Genomic DNA, 18,984 nt, shown 5'->3' with positions numbered 1-18,984 from the left:
TTAAGTTGGCTCAATAATAGTTAACCGAAGTTAGTCATATGAACACTTTTTTTTTAGCCGTATTCATCGAAAACTTCTAGATCAAACATGAAGATCAATCAATCATGATAGATAATCAAAGAATCTAACTATGTTTCAAATAGAGTTGTTCAATTATTCACTATCTCATAGACATATATATATATATATATATATATATATATATATATATATATATATATATATATATATATATATATATATATATATATATATATATATATATATATATGAATAAATTGAAACGAAATTGGTTTGATTCGTAATCATACAAAGTACTTATACAAATATCAATTCATGAACATTAAGCTACGGTTTGCAAAGTTAATTTGCATTCCTTAAGTCATAAATTTTTTAGTTCATGAGTATGAGAATCATACATTACTGATTTTAGAATTTCACCACTATGTTGGCAAACTAGGTACGCGAACAGCAGCTCCGTACCTTGGCCTAGTCAAGACGTTCGCAAACCCGGTTCGTGAACAACCGTTCCGAATCCAACTCAGGTAAACCCGTTTGCATATTAGGTACGCAAACAAGAGTTCCGGACCTGTATCACCACAATACAGTTCGCATACTAGGTATGCATACCATATTGTATCCAGACATGGATAGTTATTTCAAACTCTCATTTCAATCGTTGAAACATCCTTGGAAGACGACAATGGTAATCTCACACATACCATTAATTAGCTTCAAGTAATTTTCAAGTGATCCAATGATCAATACGAAACTTCCCGAGCTAACATCAAATGACTGTCTCACAAAAATCATATAAAATGCTCAAGGTGATTTCACATGATCATATTTTGACTTAACATTTAACTTCCAACAAATAAATTTTTCCAACCAAACTCGTCAAGAATACGATGAACATAGCTGAAGCAAAAAGCTTCCAACACATATTTCGAGAAATAGATAAGCGAGATAAACTCGGCTCGAAATATCAAATGTGTATAATGTAAAATTCTATATAGCTACACGACTTAGTCTTATTAGAAGATAAAATAGAATAGACTTCTGAGTGATGGATAAGTTTTTGTCTCCATATACCTTTTGTTGATGAAGTTCCTCCAAGCTCATCAGTAGATATTCATCTTCAATTGGTGAATGCTATGAAGTCTAAAGCTCAATTACACATTATATCCTAATCAAAGACATAGCTATAAGTAGACTAGAAATCAAGTATATAATTTTGATCAACTAAACTTGACAAACAAGCTTGGGATAACAACGCTTGCGAGTTCGACCGAGCAGTGCTCTAACACGACCAGAGTTAGTTAGGGGAGAAAACATAGCCAATTCATTTGTACAAAAGAAAGTGTGTCTTGCATCTAATGAACTTTGTATCCCGTTTACAAGTTTTCTTCATTACCACCTACAATAAAAACACTACTTATTTACATAAGGAATATGACTCTTCGTGTTACCTTTTTATGGATCCACTTGCTTTAAAGCTCGACGAGTTTTGTTTTTCCCATCTTTTTTTAAAGGTGTTGCTTTCTTGGTAATAGGATTATGGAAGAAGCCTATATCTAATAAACCGCAATCCCACGGTGTCTAACTAGTAGACAGAGGCAAGTACGGGTCAAACCCACAGGGAGCGGTTGGTGGGCCCGGAGATGTATAAAATTTGAAGCGTAATAAAACGTGGGCCTACAGTAATACCGCAAGTGCACGGTCGTCAATTGTAGCTCGTGCAAGTACGGGTCGATCCACAGAGACTGGGTGTGTTTTGGAGTTTTCTAGCTATTTTGGGTTCTAAATTGCTATTGGGCTTTTGAGTTAAGGTGATAACAATGGGCTATGGGCTTTGGTACCAATGAGTTTTGAGTACCAATGAAGTGAACTGATCCTTTGTACTCAAGTGGTCTGGGCTCAATATTCTTGAAGTGAACTGAGCCTTGGGCTCAGTTGGATGGGCCTCAGGTTAAGCTAGGCTTTTGGTTTACACCTGAACTTGGCCTTTCCTTGGAAATGAGATGAACTGAGCTTGGTAATGAAGTGGGCTTTGGTTGACTCAACAGTGGACTGGGCCTTTGGCCTTACAATGAGCTGGTCCTTTGCAAAACAGAATGCAATTAAGAGACAATGGCCAAGGCAGGGCAGTAAGCTAACAAGCCAAGACAATGGCTCTAATGAGGCAAAGGAAGCTAGAGAAGACAATGCTATTTACAATACAATGCTATTTACAGTGAAATGAAAACAGAAAAGAAACAGAGAAAGAAAACAGATGAAGTGAATAAGAAAACAGTGAGACAAAAACACTAAAGTGACAGTGGTAAAGACAATGAAACAATGGAAGCATATACAATGGCAGTGAAATGGTGATTGTTAACAGTGGCAAAGTGCCAACGAAGCAAAGTAAGTTACAAAAGAAAGTGGTAAGAGAAAGGTGACAGTGAAGATGATGTGAAGCAATGGTATTGAAATAAACCAAGGTTGTTGCCAAGGGCAGGAGTGTGGAGACGGTGAAATGGTGAAGGTGAAATGGTGAAGGTGAAATGGTGAAGGTGAGCCTAGGCATACTACTAGAGTGGGAAGAAAACTAGTTTGCTCACAGTCACTAGTGAGCACTAGTTTCTCCCCACTGCTCAATCAACACAATGCTCTAAAGGCTTTAGCCTAACATTCACACAAAACAGTAAACAACAATGGAGATAAACAGTGAAGCAAAGACAATAAAATGACAGTGTAATAAACCAAGGCCTAAGCCAAGGGCAATGGCAGTGAGCAAATAAGAATAACAGAACAGAGAAACAACACAACTGGGTTATGAATCCACCCTGTGACCTAGCCAGATAGTATAGTTCTAGGTTGAATCCTTAATGGAACTAAGTGACAGTTAAGGCCAACTTAAGATCCTAAGCATACAAAAAGGGAATAGCAAGATAAACAGCTTGCTCAACTGATGTGCTCCTAGTATTGACTGTCTTTTGACAGTACAATCAATCACAAGCACTAGTGAGCACTGAATTCTCCCATTGCTCAATCAAATCAGTGCACTAAGGCTTCTAACCTAACATTCCACTACCTAACAGTCCACTAAAGCTTCATCTGAGCCTCAGCTAATGAGAACATGAGAGAACAGATGGAACAACACATGATTAACAGGAACAACACAAAAACATCACATTAACAACAACAACAACAGGATATTAAAACAGGGAACATTACACAAAAACAGGGAACATCACATTAACAACAGGGAACATTACACAAAACAGAACATGAATATATACAGAACATCAAAGTTCTGGACACTGGCTATTCCAGCATGAGCTTTACATCACACCCACAGTCCCAATTTATAGTTTACAAGAGAAGTCCCCAAAATCCCCAAAACAGTGTAATTAGGGTTTGGTGAAAAATTGGAATTAGTTTTACCTAATCACTGATGATTGCTTCTGACTTCGACCCACGCCTCTAATTGTTCTCCTGATGTTATCCACGCCTCCAATTGCAACTCTATTTCACCTAATTTGTCAATTTCACCTCTAGGGTTCCTGACATGGGAGAGGCGTGAAATTGAGTGATTAGGAGGACATAGAGTTGGTGAAAGGGGAAGTAATGATGTGGGATAGGGTTGTTGAGTGATTTGAGAGCTCGTATTGAGCTGGTGGTGGTGGCAGATGGAGTGGGTGGCGGAGCAGGTGGTGGTCATGGGGTTTGCAGTGAAGAAGAGGGGAGGAAGAAGAAGGAGCCCGATAGAAAATAGGTTAGGGTTTGTTTGGTTTTTTGGGTATAGGTATTGGGTACCTATGGTGTGTAGCGGGATCATCGAGGTTAGATGTTGGCGAAGCTGAGCCATTGGAACCGAAGCTGGTAGGTGAATCGGACGGCTCCGCCTGAAGAGGCTGGTAGCTACCGTCGGATGTCTTGATACAACGAAGTTAACGGCTCTAGATGGGGTTAGGTGTTGAAGTGTTAAGCGGAAGTATCGAGATTTGATGCGCAGGAAAAGAAGCGATCGTTGGATTCAACTACAATCTAATCTGAAGTCTTGGAATTTAGGCACTATGGTGTTTTGCAGGTACTTCAGATTTTGATGAACGATGAAGAAGCGACCATTGGATGATGAGATGGATCCAATCTAACGGCTGAGAATGGAGGCGGGTATGGATATAGAAAATGGGTTTGGGTAAGGGTTTTGGGCCTTGGGTATGCCAAGCCCATATCTTCTTTAAGAACAATTCTTCCTTCTTGAGCCCATTCCTAGCTTTTTGGACGTGCGCTCCATTCTTTGCGGCTTCCTTGCGTAATTTCTTCCGGCTTTTCACCACTCTTCAGCTCTTTTCCGCTCCGCAAGTCATCCAGACTTTATTTATTACCTAAAAATGCAAAATTAAGTAAGAAAAATATTTATTCTTGAAAACAATGAAAATACAGAATATGGGATAAAATGTAGAATTAATGCACAAAAGATGAGTTAAATGCCAACAAAAATATATAGAAATATGCACTTTTTAGCACTCATCAAATACCCCCAAACCTGAATTTTACTTGTCCTCAAGTAAAACAAAACTAAGGAAATCCTAACTATACCACTGTCGCTGGTCTCTCGAATGCATTTAGCGTATGCACTAAGCCTTTTAAACCACTAAGTGTCCCTAGTGGACGAGTTGAAGTCTCGTGAAGGTTTGCTTAGAACGTACCTACAAAGTTCTAGGTCAAAATATAAGCTCAGATTCCATCAAATGTGACATGTGCAAAACAGTTTAAGCTCACAGCAAAATGGAGATGTCAATCTAGCTATCAAAGGCACAATCCTAGCACTGATAACAAAAAAAGACATGTGATAAGAGTGTAAAGTGTATCTACACATGTGTAAAGAAAGATCTGAAGTTATGACTACTAATCACCAAGAGATAGTTTCTCAGGCTAAGAACCAAGGTCGAAATCTAGCTAGCTGTCCGGACTTTACGAGAATTGTGAATGAGTTGGAGGTATTTCACAATTACTCGCGTTGTACATCAATGGCATACACCCTTCCTTGCTTATTACAATGAAACAACAAAATGACTCTTTACATGACTCTTATTTACATTGACTATTCTCTTTTTATTTTTGGAACAGAGATGATGGAATTGATAAATACTTGATTTTTTTGTATTTTTCTGATATTTTTTTCTGAATATATACATCGTTTTTTTTTTTTTTTTTTTTTTTTGATAAGGAGACACTTTTGATACATAAACAAAAGGAAACAAAAAATTACATGACACTTTGCAAGAGGTAGCCCTTTTTGATGCACCCAGTTAAATTCGATGGTTGTTTTTCTTAATGTAACCTCCACCTTCTATCCCAACCAACCAAAGAACAAGCTAGTCAAGTTTCGTTCAGTATTCTAAAGTGATTGGCAATCGTGACTTCCTATCAAACACCTTGAAGATCGAGGCTATACATGTATTGGTAGATCGTGCGCGTGCAAATTTCTTATCACTATGTGAATTGTGCTAGAATCAGGGTGCCTAAATATCTAGACTAAGACTCCTAATAATTACATATTTGCACAAGAGTCAACATTTCAAGGTAAATGAGCTCCATTTTTATGTTTTTATCATTTTTCTAATTTTTTTGGAATTTTTCAAATTTTTTTTGGAATTTTTCAATTTTTTCAAAAAGATGGAGTTTTGTTTTCAATTGTGGCATATTATCATGGTATCCATTCCATACCCCCAAACCTAAACTAAACATTGTCCTCAATGTTTCAAAATATGGAAGAATTATAAAACAATATATGAAAAGGTACATGCTGAGTAGAGTAAAAGGAGAGAGAATACCCGATCTCGGCGAAAGCAGAATTAAAACTCCGTTATCCAAGGCAAAACTCCAACATATTCGGAGTCACAATGGATGAGCACAAAATATATACAAAAGGAATTTTAACTAACACATTATCTACAAGAAAATTTGGTTTTTAATGGGATTGGACTTTTTGGGAAAAATTTGGTTTTGTCGGGAGACATTTGGCTTTGATGGGAAAAAGAACAATTTTGGTTTTTTAGGGAAACATTTGGAAAACTTTGGTTTTTATGGCAGAAATTTTTTGGTTTTTGAAATTGGGAGCAAAAGAAAATTTTGTTTTTGTTTTTGTTTTTTTTTTTTTTTTAAGAACAATAAAATGAAGAAAATAAAATTTGGTTTTTGAAATGGGAGCACGCCCACTGTTGGTTTTGTGTTTGCTTTGGCCCAGCTTGGTTGAAAACTTTTGGTGGAACTGAGTCCAAAATCTCGGCCTAGAATTTGGGTACTCGGCCCACTAACGAGTTCAACTAGCGTGATCGGTTACAAGCTCAGCTGGGTTTAAACCCAGAATACAAGATACAACTCCAATTTAAACAAGCTCACAAAAATTAAATACAAGCCCACAAATAAATTATTACAAACCCAACAGAAAATAAGAGAAGCCCAAAAATTGGCTTTAATATTACAAGCCCACAATTAAAAAATTGGAAGCCCACAATTCGGGTTCTCTTAAATGGGTTACCTTTTAAGCACAGCCCAGCTGCTCTGATATTGTTGCAAAAACCCAGTTGGGCTTTGGTTCTTTTCCTTGGTGGCGTCCCAGCAGAGGAAAAACAGGTTCAGAACAGCAGGTCCAACAGCAAATGAAGTTAAGCAGATGCAGATGCAAATGCTATGCAGTGAAATGCAAAAATAGCTAATAAAAAACACAGACCCAAGTCCCCGGTAGCGTAATAAAACTTGGTGGGCCCGGAGATGTATAAAATTTGAAGCGTAATAAAACGCGGGCCTACAGTAATACCGCAAGTGCACGGTCGTCAGTTGTAGCTCGTGCAAGTACGGGTCGATCCACAGAGACTGGGTGTGTTTTGGAGTTTTCTAGCTATTTTGGGTTCTAAATTGCTATTGGGCTTTTGAGTTAAGGTGATAACAATGGGCTATGGGATTTGGTACCAATGAGTTTTGAGTACCAATGAAGTGAACTGATCCTTTGTACTCAAGTGGTCTGGGCTCAATATTCTTGAAGTGAACTGAGCCTTGGGCTCAGTTGGATGGGCCTCAGGTTAAGCTAGGCTTTTGGTTTACACCTGAACTTGGCCTTTCCTTGGAAATGAGATGAACTGAGCTTGGTAATGAAGTGGGCTTTGGTTGACTCAACAGTGGACTGGGCCTTTGGCCTTACAATGAGCTGGTCCTTTGCAAAACAGAATGCAATTAAGAGACAATGGCCAAGGCAGGGCAGTAAGCTAACAAGCCAAGACAATGGCTCTGATGAGGCAAAGGAAGCTAGAGAAGACAATGCTATTTACAATACAATGCTATTTACAGTGAAATGAAAACAGAAAAGAAACAGAGAAAGAAAACAGATGAAGTGAATAAGAAAACAGTGAGACAAAAACACTAAAGTGACAGTGGTAAAGACAATGAAACAATGGAAGCATATACAATGGCAGTGAAATGGTGATTGTTAACAGTGGCAAAGTGCCAACGAAGCAAAGTAAGTTACAAAAGAAAGTGGTAAGAGAAAGGTGACAGTGAAGATGATGTGAAGCAATGGTATTGAAATAAACCAAGGTTGTTGCCAAGGGCAGGAGTGTGGAGACGGTGAAATGGTGAAGGTGAAATGGTGAAGGTGAGCCTAGGCATACTACTAGAGTGGGAAGAGAACTAGTTTGCTCACAGTCACTAGTGAGCACTAGTTTCTCCCCACTGCTCAATCAACACAATGCTCTAAAGGCTTTAGCCTAACATTCACACAAAACAGTAAACAACAATGGAGATAAACAGTGAAGCAAAGACAATAAAATGACAGTGTAATAAACCAAGGCCTAAGCCAAGGGCAATGGCAGTGAGCAAATAAGAATAACAGAACAGAGAAACAACACAACTGGGTTATGAATCCACCCTGTGACCTAGCCAGATAGTATAGTTCTAGGTTGAATCCTTAATGGAACTAAGTGACAGTTAAGGCCAACTTAAGATCCTAAGCATACAAAAAGGGAATAGCAAGATAAACAGCTTGCTCAACTGATGTGCTCCTAGTATTGACTGTCTTTTGACAGTACAATCAATCACAAGCACTAGTGAGCACTGAATTCTCCCATTGCTCAATCAAATCAGTGCACTAAGGCTTCTAACCTAACATTCCACTACCTAACAGTCCACTAAAGCTTCATCTGAGCCTCAGCTAATGAGAACATGAGAGAACAGATGGAACAACACATGATTAACAGGAACAACACAAAAACATCACATTAACAACAACAACAACAGGATATTAAAACAGGGAACATTACACAAAAACAGGGAACATCACATTAACAACAGGGAACATTACACAAAACAGAACATGAATATATGCAGAACATCAAAGTTCTGGACACTGGCTATTCCAGCATGAGCTTTACATCACACCCACAGTCCCAATTTATAGTTTACAAGAGAAGTCCCCAAAATCCCCAAAACAGTGTAATTAGGGTTTGGTGAAAAATTGGAATTAGTTTTACCTAATCACTGATGATTTCTTCTGACTTCGACCCACGCCTCTAATTGTTCTCCTGATGTTATCCACGCCTCCAATTGCAACTCTATTTCACCTAATTTGTCAATTTCACCTCTAGGGTTCCTGACATGGGAGAGGCGTGAAATTGAGTGATTAGGAGGACATAGAGTTGGTGAAAGGGGAAGTAATGATGTGGGATAGGGTTGTTGAGTGATTTGAGAGCTCGTATTGAGCTGGTGGTGGTGGCAGATGGAGTGGGTGGCGGAGCAGGTGGTGGTCATGGGGTTTGCAGTGAAGAAGAGGGGAGGAAGAAGAAGGAGCCCGATAGAAAATAGGTTAGGGTTTGTTTGGTTTTTTGGGTATAGGTATTGGGTACCTATGGTGTGTAGCGGGATCATCGAGGTTAGATGTTGGCGAAGCTGAGCCATTGGAACCGAAGCTGGTAGGTGAATCGGACGGCTCCGCCTGAAGAGGCTGGTAGCTACCGTCGGATGTCTTGATACAACGAAGTTAACGGCTCTAGATGGGGTTAGGTGTTGAAGTGTTAAGCGGAAGTATCGAGATTTGATGCGCAGGAAAAGAAGCGATCGTTGGATTCAACTACAATCTAATCTGAAGGCTTGGAATTTAGGCACTATGATGTTTTGCAGGTACTTCAGATTTTGATGAACGATGAAGAAGCGACCATTGGATGATGAGATGGATCCAATCTAACGGCTGAGAATGGAGACGGGTATGGATATAGAAAATGGGTTTGGGTAAGGGTATTGGGCCTTGGGTATGCCAAGCCCATATCTTCTTTAAGAACAACTCTTCCTTCTTGAGCCCATTCCTAGCTTTTTGGACGTGCGCTCCATTCTTTGCGGCTTCCTTGCGTAATTTCTTCCGGCTTTTCACCACTCTTCAGCTCTTTTCCGCTCCGCAAGTCATCCAGACTTTATTTATTACCTAAAAATGCAAAATTAAGTAAGAAAAATATTTATTCTTGAAAACAATGAAAATACAGAATATGGGATAAAATGTAGAATTAATGCACAAAAGATGAGTTAAATGCCAACAAAAATATATAGAAATATGCACTTTTTAGCACTCATCAGCGGTGGAAATACTCTAATCAATATCTCTAATGAACTAACCGGAAATGATTTTTGGGATTTTTTAAAAAATAATAAAAACGAAGAAAATAAACTGAACTAATTGAATGAATCCAAATGAAATATTGGTAACCAAGGTTTAGAGTATCCACCACAACTTCTATTCAGTTACTGAAATGAAATATAATCCACGAATTATTTATCATTCGTTCTATCGACATCACCTATTATATGTATTAGCATGACAAATATCACTGGTATACCCTAAGCATGGCACATCAAAAGACTAAATCTAAGCATGAACCATCAAATTGCATCAGCGAGAAATCTATACGAAACTAAAATATTGATTCACAAATAATTTATGGCTCTTCTAAGCATAACCCAAGCATGGAATTATCAAATAATGAGACAAAAAAATGTACTTATGAACCTAACAATTACGCACAAAGGTCATATAAAACCGGTGAAGCAACAACTCATTTTTATCATTAGATCAATACATAAAATCGTGGGATTAATTTATTCAAATCAAAAATAGTCTTTGTCAAATAACCCAATTCAATTGACCTATACTTAATGTGATTTCAACATAAATCCTAGTCATGAAAATCTAGCAAGACATGATCATGGGTTTCTTAAAACCCATCAAAAATAATAACAAAAGAAGAAAGATTAAACCGATGGTGTCGTCTTCCTCCCTTGTTCTTGAGCTCTCAAAAATGTCGTCTCTTTTTCTCTTCTCCGGTTTCAGTTCGTCGGCTCTGTAGCCTCCAAACTCGTCTCCCCCCTTTTTTAACATTTCTGTTCGAATGTATACAGTATCCTGCGAAGTGTGAAGCCGTCACGTGAAGATCTAGCAAACTTCTTAAGGCCCAGTCCACTAGCAATTTTCTAATCCAGGGCTCATTACCACTTTCCGAAATATCACCGGCCAATCTCAGATCGTCACCCACCGGCTGCAACCGCTCGACCAACTTCCACAGCACCTGTTCTTCTCGGAAACAAACATCTCCAATCCAGAACTTGTGAACCACCACTGGATCTCTACTGTCGCCATACAGTTCAGCTCAAAATCTTCATTAATTCGAACGCCCAGTTCAGCATGCAAACTCACTTTCTTGTACATCTGCTGGAAGCTAACTTTACTGCCGTCAATTCAAAGTAACCTGTAAGAACCTTCCTCCACTGCATCGACGGCAGCAGTAACCAGCCAAAAAAGATTAATTGATCACCATCCACCCCGTCTGTTTACATCCCAGTCAACCAATAAACACATCTTGACTCTATGTTGCCTGAATTCTCAACGACCAAACTGAGAATCTAAAACCCATGCCGGCTGACAAAACCCAACAACACCAGCTAGATTCTTGGCTTGCTTTCGTCTTCTTTCATGTCAGTACCAGCATCCGCAGTTCAGCCATCAAGTTCTCATACAAGTTGGCAAACAGTGAACGTCTACTCCCCTTGCTCAAACCATCTCTGTCATCGTCAGCCTACACCGTTCTTCTCATCTTTGTTTGCTTCTATCTTCTTCTCTTCTTCTCAGACACCAGCTTCTGTTCTCTCTGATCATCTCCACCTATTTATCCACTTCTCTGACCATCTAACTTCAGCTAACCCACTTCACTTAATCCCAGAAGTCCAATCCACTCCCTCAACCAGTTCCGGTAAATCTTTGTCTCGCCGCTGCAAAGTTAAACCGATTACTGCCAGAACCCCACTGACTGCAACATGTACCAAGTTACTTTCATTCTAGCTAAAGGACCTCCCTGCACTCGATCAACTCTAATCAAATACGACCCCCGCATACTCACTGTTGCTGCAGTGAACAACATCTACATTCAGTTCAAATCAGCCAGCATGTCTCCAATATTTACTCGCTGCCTTCTTAATTTCTCAATCTCGAGCACAGCACCATGCTATTCTCGGTACAAGACCCCATCTAAACATCACTGCCATTCATCTTCTGTTTTGATCTCCCCATGAATTTACATCTTGCACTGTGAAGAATAAGTAACGGCAGCTGCTTGAGGTTTCTTTTGGTTTTGTGGTGACAAGGAATAAAACATGATGTTGAGATGCATTCCATATACCACATAGAAATGTGGTGGAGTCCGGAGACTATTGTTCTCTTTAACCACACTATTGGGCTGGCTTGTTTGAAACATGCCAAGATAATTCCAGAATATGTGTGAGATGTCTTGAGTGGTAAAGCTTTAGTGATGCTGACATACAGGGATACCAAGCCATCACATTCAAGGTTCGTTCTGTGGATAACAGCATGAGTAACTACCATTGCAAATGCCATTCTACACCCAAATTAGGGATATATTTTTCTGTGATCGGATTCGCGAGTACTTTCTACAAAAATAACTAAAATAATGTCATTAGCCAAAATATCGAGTCTAGCTAATATAAATATGGGTATAAAATGTAGCATTTATGTGCTTATCACTTGGCCTTAGTACAAGTGCTTTCTTCGATAGCCATACTTGAAGACCTTCGCTGGACAAGATTCTTAGAATTGACAAACTTTACTTCTTTACAAGAACTAAAAGCATTTATTCCTTTATATCCCATACCTCGTGTATCAAGATGATTTCGATTTTCTTATAGTATTGAAGACAGTTTGCTAAATCCTTCCAAATTTTTGATCCTTCCATAGCAACATCACTATATTTCTCTAACTGTTTTTCTCGAAAAAGACTACCACTTACTTTGTCTTCAAGATTATGTATTCATTGATAATCATTTTTCATCAACTTTTTGAGATCCTAACGAATCCTTTCACATTCAACAATCTTTGATTGTAAAGCAACCAAAAGTTTGTCTTCTCTTTAAACTTTTATTTGTGTGAAACTTTGCAGACAACAAGGAAGTATTACTAAGATAATTGTTACTTTCTGGATCGTAGTTTGTATTCAAGTTGTGAGTCTTTGATGATGGTATTATTCCGGAATCTATCAACTTCTGGTTTTAAACTATTACTTTTGAGTTCATTAACAACCTTTATAGATTCTTTTACAAATTCAAAATCAGAATCGTCAGACTCATAAGTTGAGTTATTAATCAATTTATCTCGAGATGGGTACCTATATAAGTAACTTCTGGAAAATGAGTATCAAAACCTTGTGATACGTTAATTGGTTATTTTCTTTAATGATAGTCTTCCCCGTTTTTTTCTAGCATATTCGTTAGAAACATGACTAGAGATTAATAGACATAAACTCTTACAAGGCTACAATTAACCATAATCATTACAACCTTATCAATTTATCAAAATGAGTTTCCTTATTATGATAGTTGATGTATGTTTTTCGAAAACCATTATTTCGACTCATGTCTTATACGTTGGATCGCAGTAAACACAAATTGTTAGATCTTATTGCGATTGTCTGCTTTGATACGAATTGAAATGACGAGGGTACCAATTATACTATAATCTTTTCGATATCTACCGGTATAATACACAACTTGTGTAATATAATACAGACGAACACTATCAAGGAGATTACTTTTCAACAAGGTAACATTGGGTATATAGAATAGGTTTCGACATTCTGAACCAATCTATTAGGATCAAACCCAAGTGTTGGGTTAACATACTAGTGCATTTACTTAATTGTAACTAAAAAAATAATTATAATACGGAAATTAAAGTAAAAGTACACAATAAGACTTTATTAACGAGGAAATCGCAAATCCAGAAAAATACTTGGACCTAGTCTAGTTTTGAATACTCTTAGAATGAAGCCGTTATACAAAGACTACAACCAAATTTTCATGGTTGAGACCAAGTAAACTTAATCCAAGTTACTCTATTCCTTCAGCTTATATGTGCCTACTACCAATCTGGTCTACGTAAGTGAATCCTAAGATAGAGTCCACAATCTTAAGTCGCTTCACCTATTTTTAAGACTTATAGCACTCAACACCTTTAGATCGTATTCCAAACCAGTAAAGGAGTAATCAGTTTCACTAACCACTCTATTAATCTCCCAAATTAACAAGTTAGTCAAAGATATGTTGATTTGCAAAGTTTCTTCTGTTTAATCAATATAAACTCCTTTGTATCGGTTAGATAAACTTAGATATAAAGACTATAAGAAATAATCAATCTTAGTTAAAAAATATCAAATTCGGATTCTAATGAGAACCACCGAGTGATAGATCGTCGACCTATACAACAAGGTATAAATAGTCTATCAAGATAAACAAGCTTGTCGTATCCCAGTCAGTCAAGTGTGCACGAAGTATAATCACAAAGATCCGCATACTGAAAAGGAAATCTTCTAATCTTCAGTGTTCAATGTACCTTCAAAAAAAAAACTTGATTCCATTGTGATCGATTGTGCACAGAACGGAGTTTCTTAGCAATGGATAACTACAAGTTCTATCTACAAATCTTGAATCAAAGATCGGATCTGAATTGTCAATCCTTAATCTAGTTTGAGTGATCTTATATCAGAAGAAAAGGATCACGAAATAAACAAACTAGGTGATATCAAGGTTCATCTATACCGTTAGTCAATTGTATCAATAATAAAAAACCGAAATACCGGTACGCTTCTAGTTTCCCACCAATTGTACAACTGGATGCTTCTAAATCCCAAAGAAGACTTTAAACGAATCGGAGTTAAGACATTTAACTTAATTAGATTACTTTCCTCTCCAGCGAGTATTACGAGAATACTTCTAGTCGGCTTACCTCACACCAACTACAAGATGAAGTACGTGTAACGTGGGATAGTTTGTAAGAAGAACAAACTTCACTATTAATAATAATTAAGGTAGTTTGGACACCAAGAAATTTCCAAATTCAAAAATATCAAAAGATATGCAATAAATACCAATTGGTGATTTTTAGAAAATTCCAACTGTTTCCTAACTAATATACCGAAATCTCTCATGGATGACAACCAAATATTAATTAGAATACAGGTACACTTTATTAATATGATATCCAGAGATATGCTTTAATTACTGGGAAACTAAAGAAATATATATATTTCATATAACACATAAGATATTATGGAATATTTCGGTTTGGAATCTCACCTTGAATATCAAGCAAAATACTTGAACATCGAGTAACAAGAGTTTAGAAAATTTTCAAAATATTATATCAACATTAATGAACTTTTCATGTCAACCAAAACATATTCAGATACCTATGCAAACCCTAAAGAAATAGACAAATCGGAAACATGTTTTTATTGGTTAAACTAATAAGGTTCGATCCTGTAATAGATTCCCAAGTAAGGGATCAATCCTGCTATAGATTCCCGGGTAGGGATCGACCTACTATATATAGATCCCTAGGACCGTCTTAGTATAAATCCTTGTTTAAGGGATCGATCCTAGAATAGATCCTTTGATTTCTTTCAGCTACAATACTAATTTCGTAAGTCTACTTTCTTAAACTCATGTAGTTAAACATAGGCATGAAATCACCCCCAAAGTTCAACACACTAAACTAGTAATGAATTACTGAATAATGTTATGTCGATTTTACAAAGTTCTACAGATAAACGTTATATTTCGTAATCCAATGTACGAAAGTTATATAAAACAACTAGTATATACTTCTTGAATATTTGATCATAATTGAATGATCAAGTCACCAATACTAAATATACAATAATATACTTGGTATATGATGTTTTCAATCTAAACGACTTGAAATAAACGTAGATAGAAATGGAAGCAACTCAAGTCTTTATTACTAACCTCGAACAGAAGGATGATATGTGCGTTGATGTGATACGTCTTCAGGTTCTTCAGAGTAACAGGAGTTTGTCTAAATATTTCTAATGTTCCTAGTTAACCTAACGAAGCTGACTCTAGTAATCTAATCAAGCATCTTTAAGTTTTAGAGATAAAATATGACAACCAAATTTGACAAAGCAACGTTTGGTGGGTTTAATCGAGCGGTACTCTAACATATCTCACTAACTTATTTGATGTGTTATTTGCATCTATTAGGTCGTGTGAATGTTTGTTAACACATATCAATGAGCTAGTGGTGAAGACTCATGAGGTTGATATGGTAACTCTCTCTCATCTTCATATTGATGCTAATGATTTAACCTTTCGTTACATATTATTTTCTGGTTCCTGATTATATAACTATTCTTGTGTTTAACTAGCTAGGTCTTGGAAGGAGAGGAACCAAGTTGTAAAATTTCCAGTCGGCAGGTTTGTCATTTTCTATGTGTTTACTTTGGTCATGTAATGAACATGCCTTCTAGTTATTGTTTTTCCAGTAATGCAGTTTGCTTTTAATTTGTTTTCACATAATGCACCTGTTGTCACAAAAGGATAAAATGAAGAGGAAATAAATTTGCCAAAGGAAACTATCTATGAAGTTCTGGAGTGTCTATTGAGCAAGAAGTTGTATGAGATAGCCTACCGTTGAAGAAGGAACTTGTTTTCCTTTTACCAGTTATCTTCATCAAATTCTACTTAGCTCAGGTTTTATTGCTTATTTTTCTATGCGTCCAAGCATGAGTTTGCTTACTATATCTTATTTCTTCATAACTATGTTTGGGGGTATATTACGTCTTTTTGGATTCTTTGCTAACTGTTACCATAAGAATCTGGTCACATCGTATCTTAGCAGGGATTCTCAGTTTAGTATAACATTCTACGAATGTAATACTTTAAGTCAGCCATCCATTGGTGTATCATTTTTTCTCTGACGAAAATCCATTAATGAATTTCAACATTAGACATTTGTGTGTCAAACTACTAGATGATATGGTTAAATTTTTATCTTGATTGCATGTTGAATGTAAGAGTTATTAAATAGAATTACTAGAGTTGAACGAATCAGGGTAGTTGCAGGGAACTGGGTAATTCCAGAGAAATATTGGGTGGGGTTAGGAACAAATCAATTTTGACGAGGTCACTTAAGACCTGGCCATATTCTTTCGTCAGTTGCAAAAATTTAGCAACGACTGATGTGTGTTGCAAATGTCAGGTCAACAAAAAATTATGCATTCTAGCTACGATTGAAGTTTTGTAGCTAAACTATAATTTTGCAACGTCTTATTTCTGTTGCTTATTATGGGATCTTAGGTACGGGGGTACGTGTCAAAGAATCAATAAATTCCATCTTATCCAATTTGCCTCGAATTGACCCAGTTTACCTCTAATCTGACTCGTTTTGATTTAGAATTTGAGATGAGCTGATTTGGATTTGGTTTTGCTTTTGCTTTCACTTTCATGATACTTAAAGTGAACGATTGTTCGTTTGCTGGCAGTGATGTGACGTTTTTCTACTCGTTGTTTCCCTATTGAGCCTATATTTAGAGGTCTTCGGATGAATCTAAAAAATTAATTTTTCAACTTGAAATGTTAGAAATTAGGAGAACGAAGTTTCGTAATGACTTTCAAAGGCAAAGAATAATTCTCTACCGAAGAAGTGAAGCAATATCTTTTACTTCTGAGTCTCGGAAACAATCTTAATTTCTAGTTGTCAAACATGTTATTAGCAAGGCCTCAATGTGCTCGGAAGTGTACATGCCCTCATCGTCAAAATCAGCATGCAGCCGTGCACCCGATTCATTTACGACTCACAGATATAACGGAAAATGGGTCATTTGTCCAAATATTTTTAAAATATGATTCAAATGGACGAGTAAAAATTAGTATAGGTGAAATGGACAAAAAAAAATTAGTAAGGATGAAACTGGATTCATCTTTGCTTAAACTTAAAAAATAATTAGAATGACACTGGATGCATCCTGTGTAAATTAAAAAATAAGAAAAAGTATTTGAAAATTGGCAGGATTAAACTGTTTACATCTTGGCTATTTTTATATTTTTGTCCAGAAATTATTGATTTTGGTCTTTTTAACCAATTTTGTGCAGATATAGCACCAGCACGATACTATTCTTCTTGAATAATTAAGCTGCACTAGTACGATCTACACGGGAGGCGTATCTCCTTTAAAAGGTAAAGCCAGCATTAACGCGGACGTGTTCGCCCTGATGATCAAGTAAAAGAGAGTGGCATGTGCTTTCCGGCTCTTATAGATCAGTAGAATCCATCAAGACATAAGTTGTTGCCCAGATACATGTGTATCACATGCCCGGACACTCGTTTGGAACAAAACCAATAAATAATGTGATGCATTTTTTACCAAAAAAATAAATAAAAAGAAAATAATACTCCGTTGAAGATATGAAGCCAATAATTCAAAAATTTGTATCCCTTGCTAAACCACCGGGTTAGAAAAGATTGTCTCTGTCCGAATGGACCGTGGAATTCAAGCCGCCGGCAGTCAGTGTATCATTCATTCCCGAATGTGTATACATATGTCAAAAAGATTTGATCCATTTGATTTGAAAGAATAAAGTATATGCTTTACACTCTTTAACAAATGAAAAAAAAAAAAGAAAGAAAAAGAATAGAAAAAGTCTCTACATCGTGGTCAATTCAACTGTTGATCAACAATGGCGACTGACTGACGGTGGTGTTGGACAGGTGGGGACGGTGCCGGAGGTAGACTAGTGGTGTCGATGGTGCATCGGCAGAGCGGGCAAGAGTTATACCGAGACAACCAAGTGGATATACAATTAGCGTGGTATACATGGTTACACGGCATCCTCTTACCTACCACTTCTTGATGATGATCAGTTTCATCGTGATCAGCTTGATGATCATGAGGTCCTTCCATACACACAATACATACCGTATCATCCATTGCAACTGTTGGCATACTTGACACCACCGCTAATACGGAATCCGATGGCGATGATGTCGACGGTGGTGGTGGTGCTGATGATGAATCGGATGTAGTTGCATTCTGATCATCCCATGTTGACAAATCAAGCTCAGCTAGAGTTAAGCCTAATTCAAAACAGTATTGATCGTATGATGGCAATACTGGATACACAGCCATTTGATGGTTGTGGTTGAGGTTGCGGTGGTGATATCTGGTTTTCTGAGAGATTAGGAATTAAAGAGAGATACAAAATGGTGTAATTGGGGAAGTTTGATTTTATAGTGCACAGAGTTGATAACTTATTAGGTTGCAGGTATGGGAAACGTGTGATGATGTGAGAAATGTGGTCAAAATGGCTGATTTTTAGACTCTGTGTGGTGCAAGTTTTATTTGAAAGTTGAATATTAGATGTGGCTGCAACAGAATGTTAGTTACAGAGAAGTAGAGAGGAAATTCATAAAATAATTATAAAGTTTGCCAATTTTTTTGATTTGATACTCGTATTCACGTGTATCCAAATGTCACTTTATGTCTTCTACTCCCACCAAAAGGTGGATAGGCTGCTAGGGGGTTCACATTATAGATGGAAAAGTTTGTCTAGGCTGCTGGGGGGAGTTTTTGGTCATCTCTCTGATTTTGGTACCCT

General features: G+C 37.2%; 1 protein-coding gene across 1 annotated transcript; it reads right to left on the bottom strand.

The window, feature by feature from the left end:
* Positions 1-17,923: 17,923 nt before the first annotated feature.
* Positions 17,924-18,755, bottom strand: LOC113300564 (probable E3 ubiquitin-protein ligase RHC1A). The gene has a single exon (XM_026549767.1). It carries the CDS (start codon positions 18,513-18,515, stop codon positions 18,045-18,047), a length of 471 nt encoding a protein of 156 aa, XP_026405552.1. The 5' UTR covers positions 18,516-18,755; the 3' UTR covers positions 17,924-18,044.
* Positions 18,756-18,984: the final 229 nt, after the last annotated feature.

The sequence above is a fragment of the Papaver somniferum genome, chromosome 7, assembly GCF_003573695.1.
Source record: "Papaver somniferum cultivar HN1 chromosome 7, ASM357369v1, whole genome shotgun sequence".
NCBI lineage: Eukaryota > Viridiplantae > Streptophyta > Magnoliopsida > Ranunculales > Papaveraceae > Papaver > Papaver somniferum.
The sequence above is the reverse complement of the archived record's forward strand: the minus strand, read 5'-3'. Positions and strand labels throughout refer to the sequence as shown.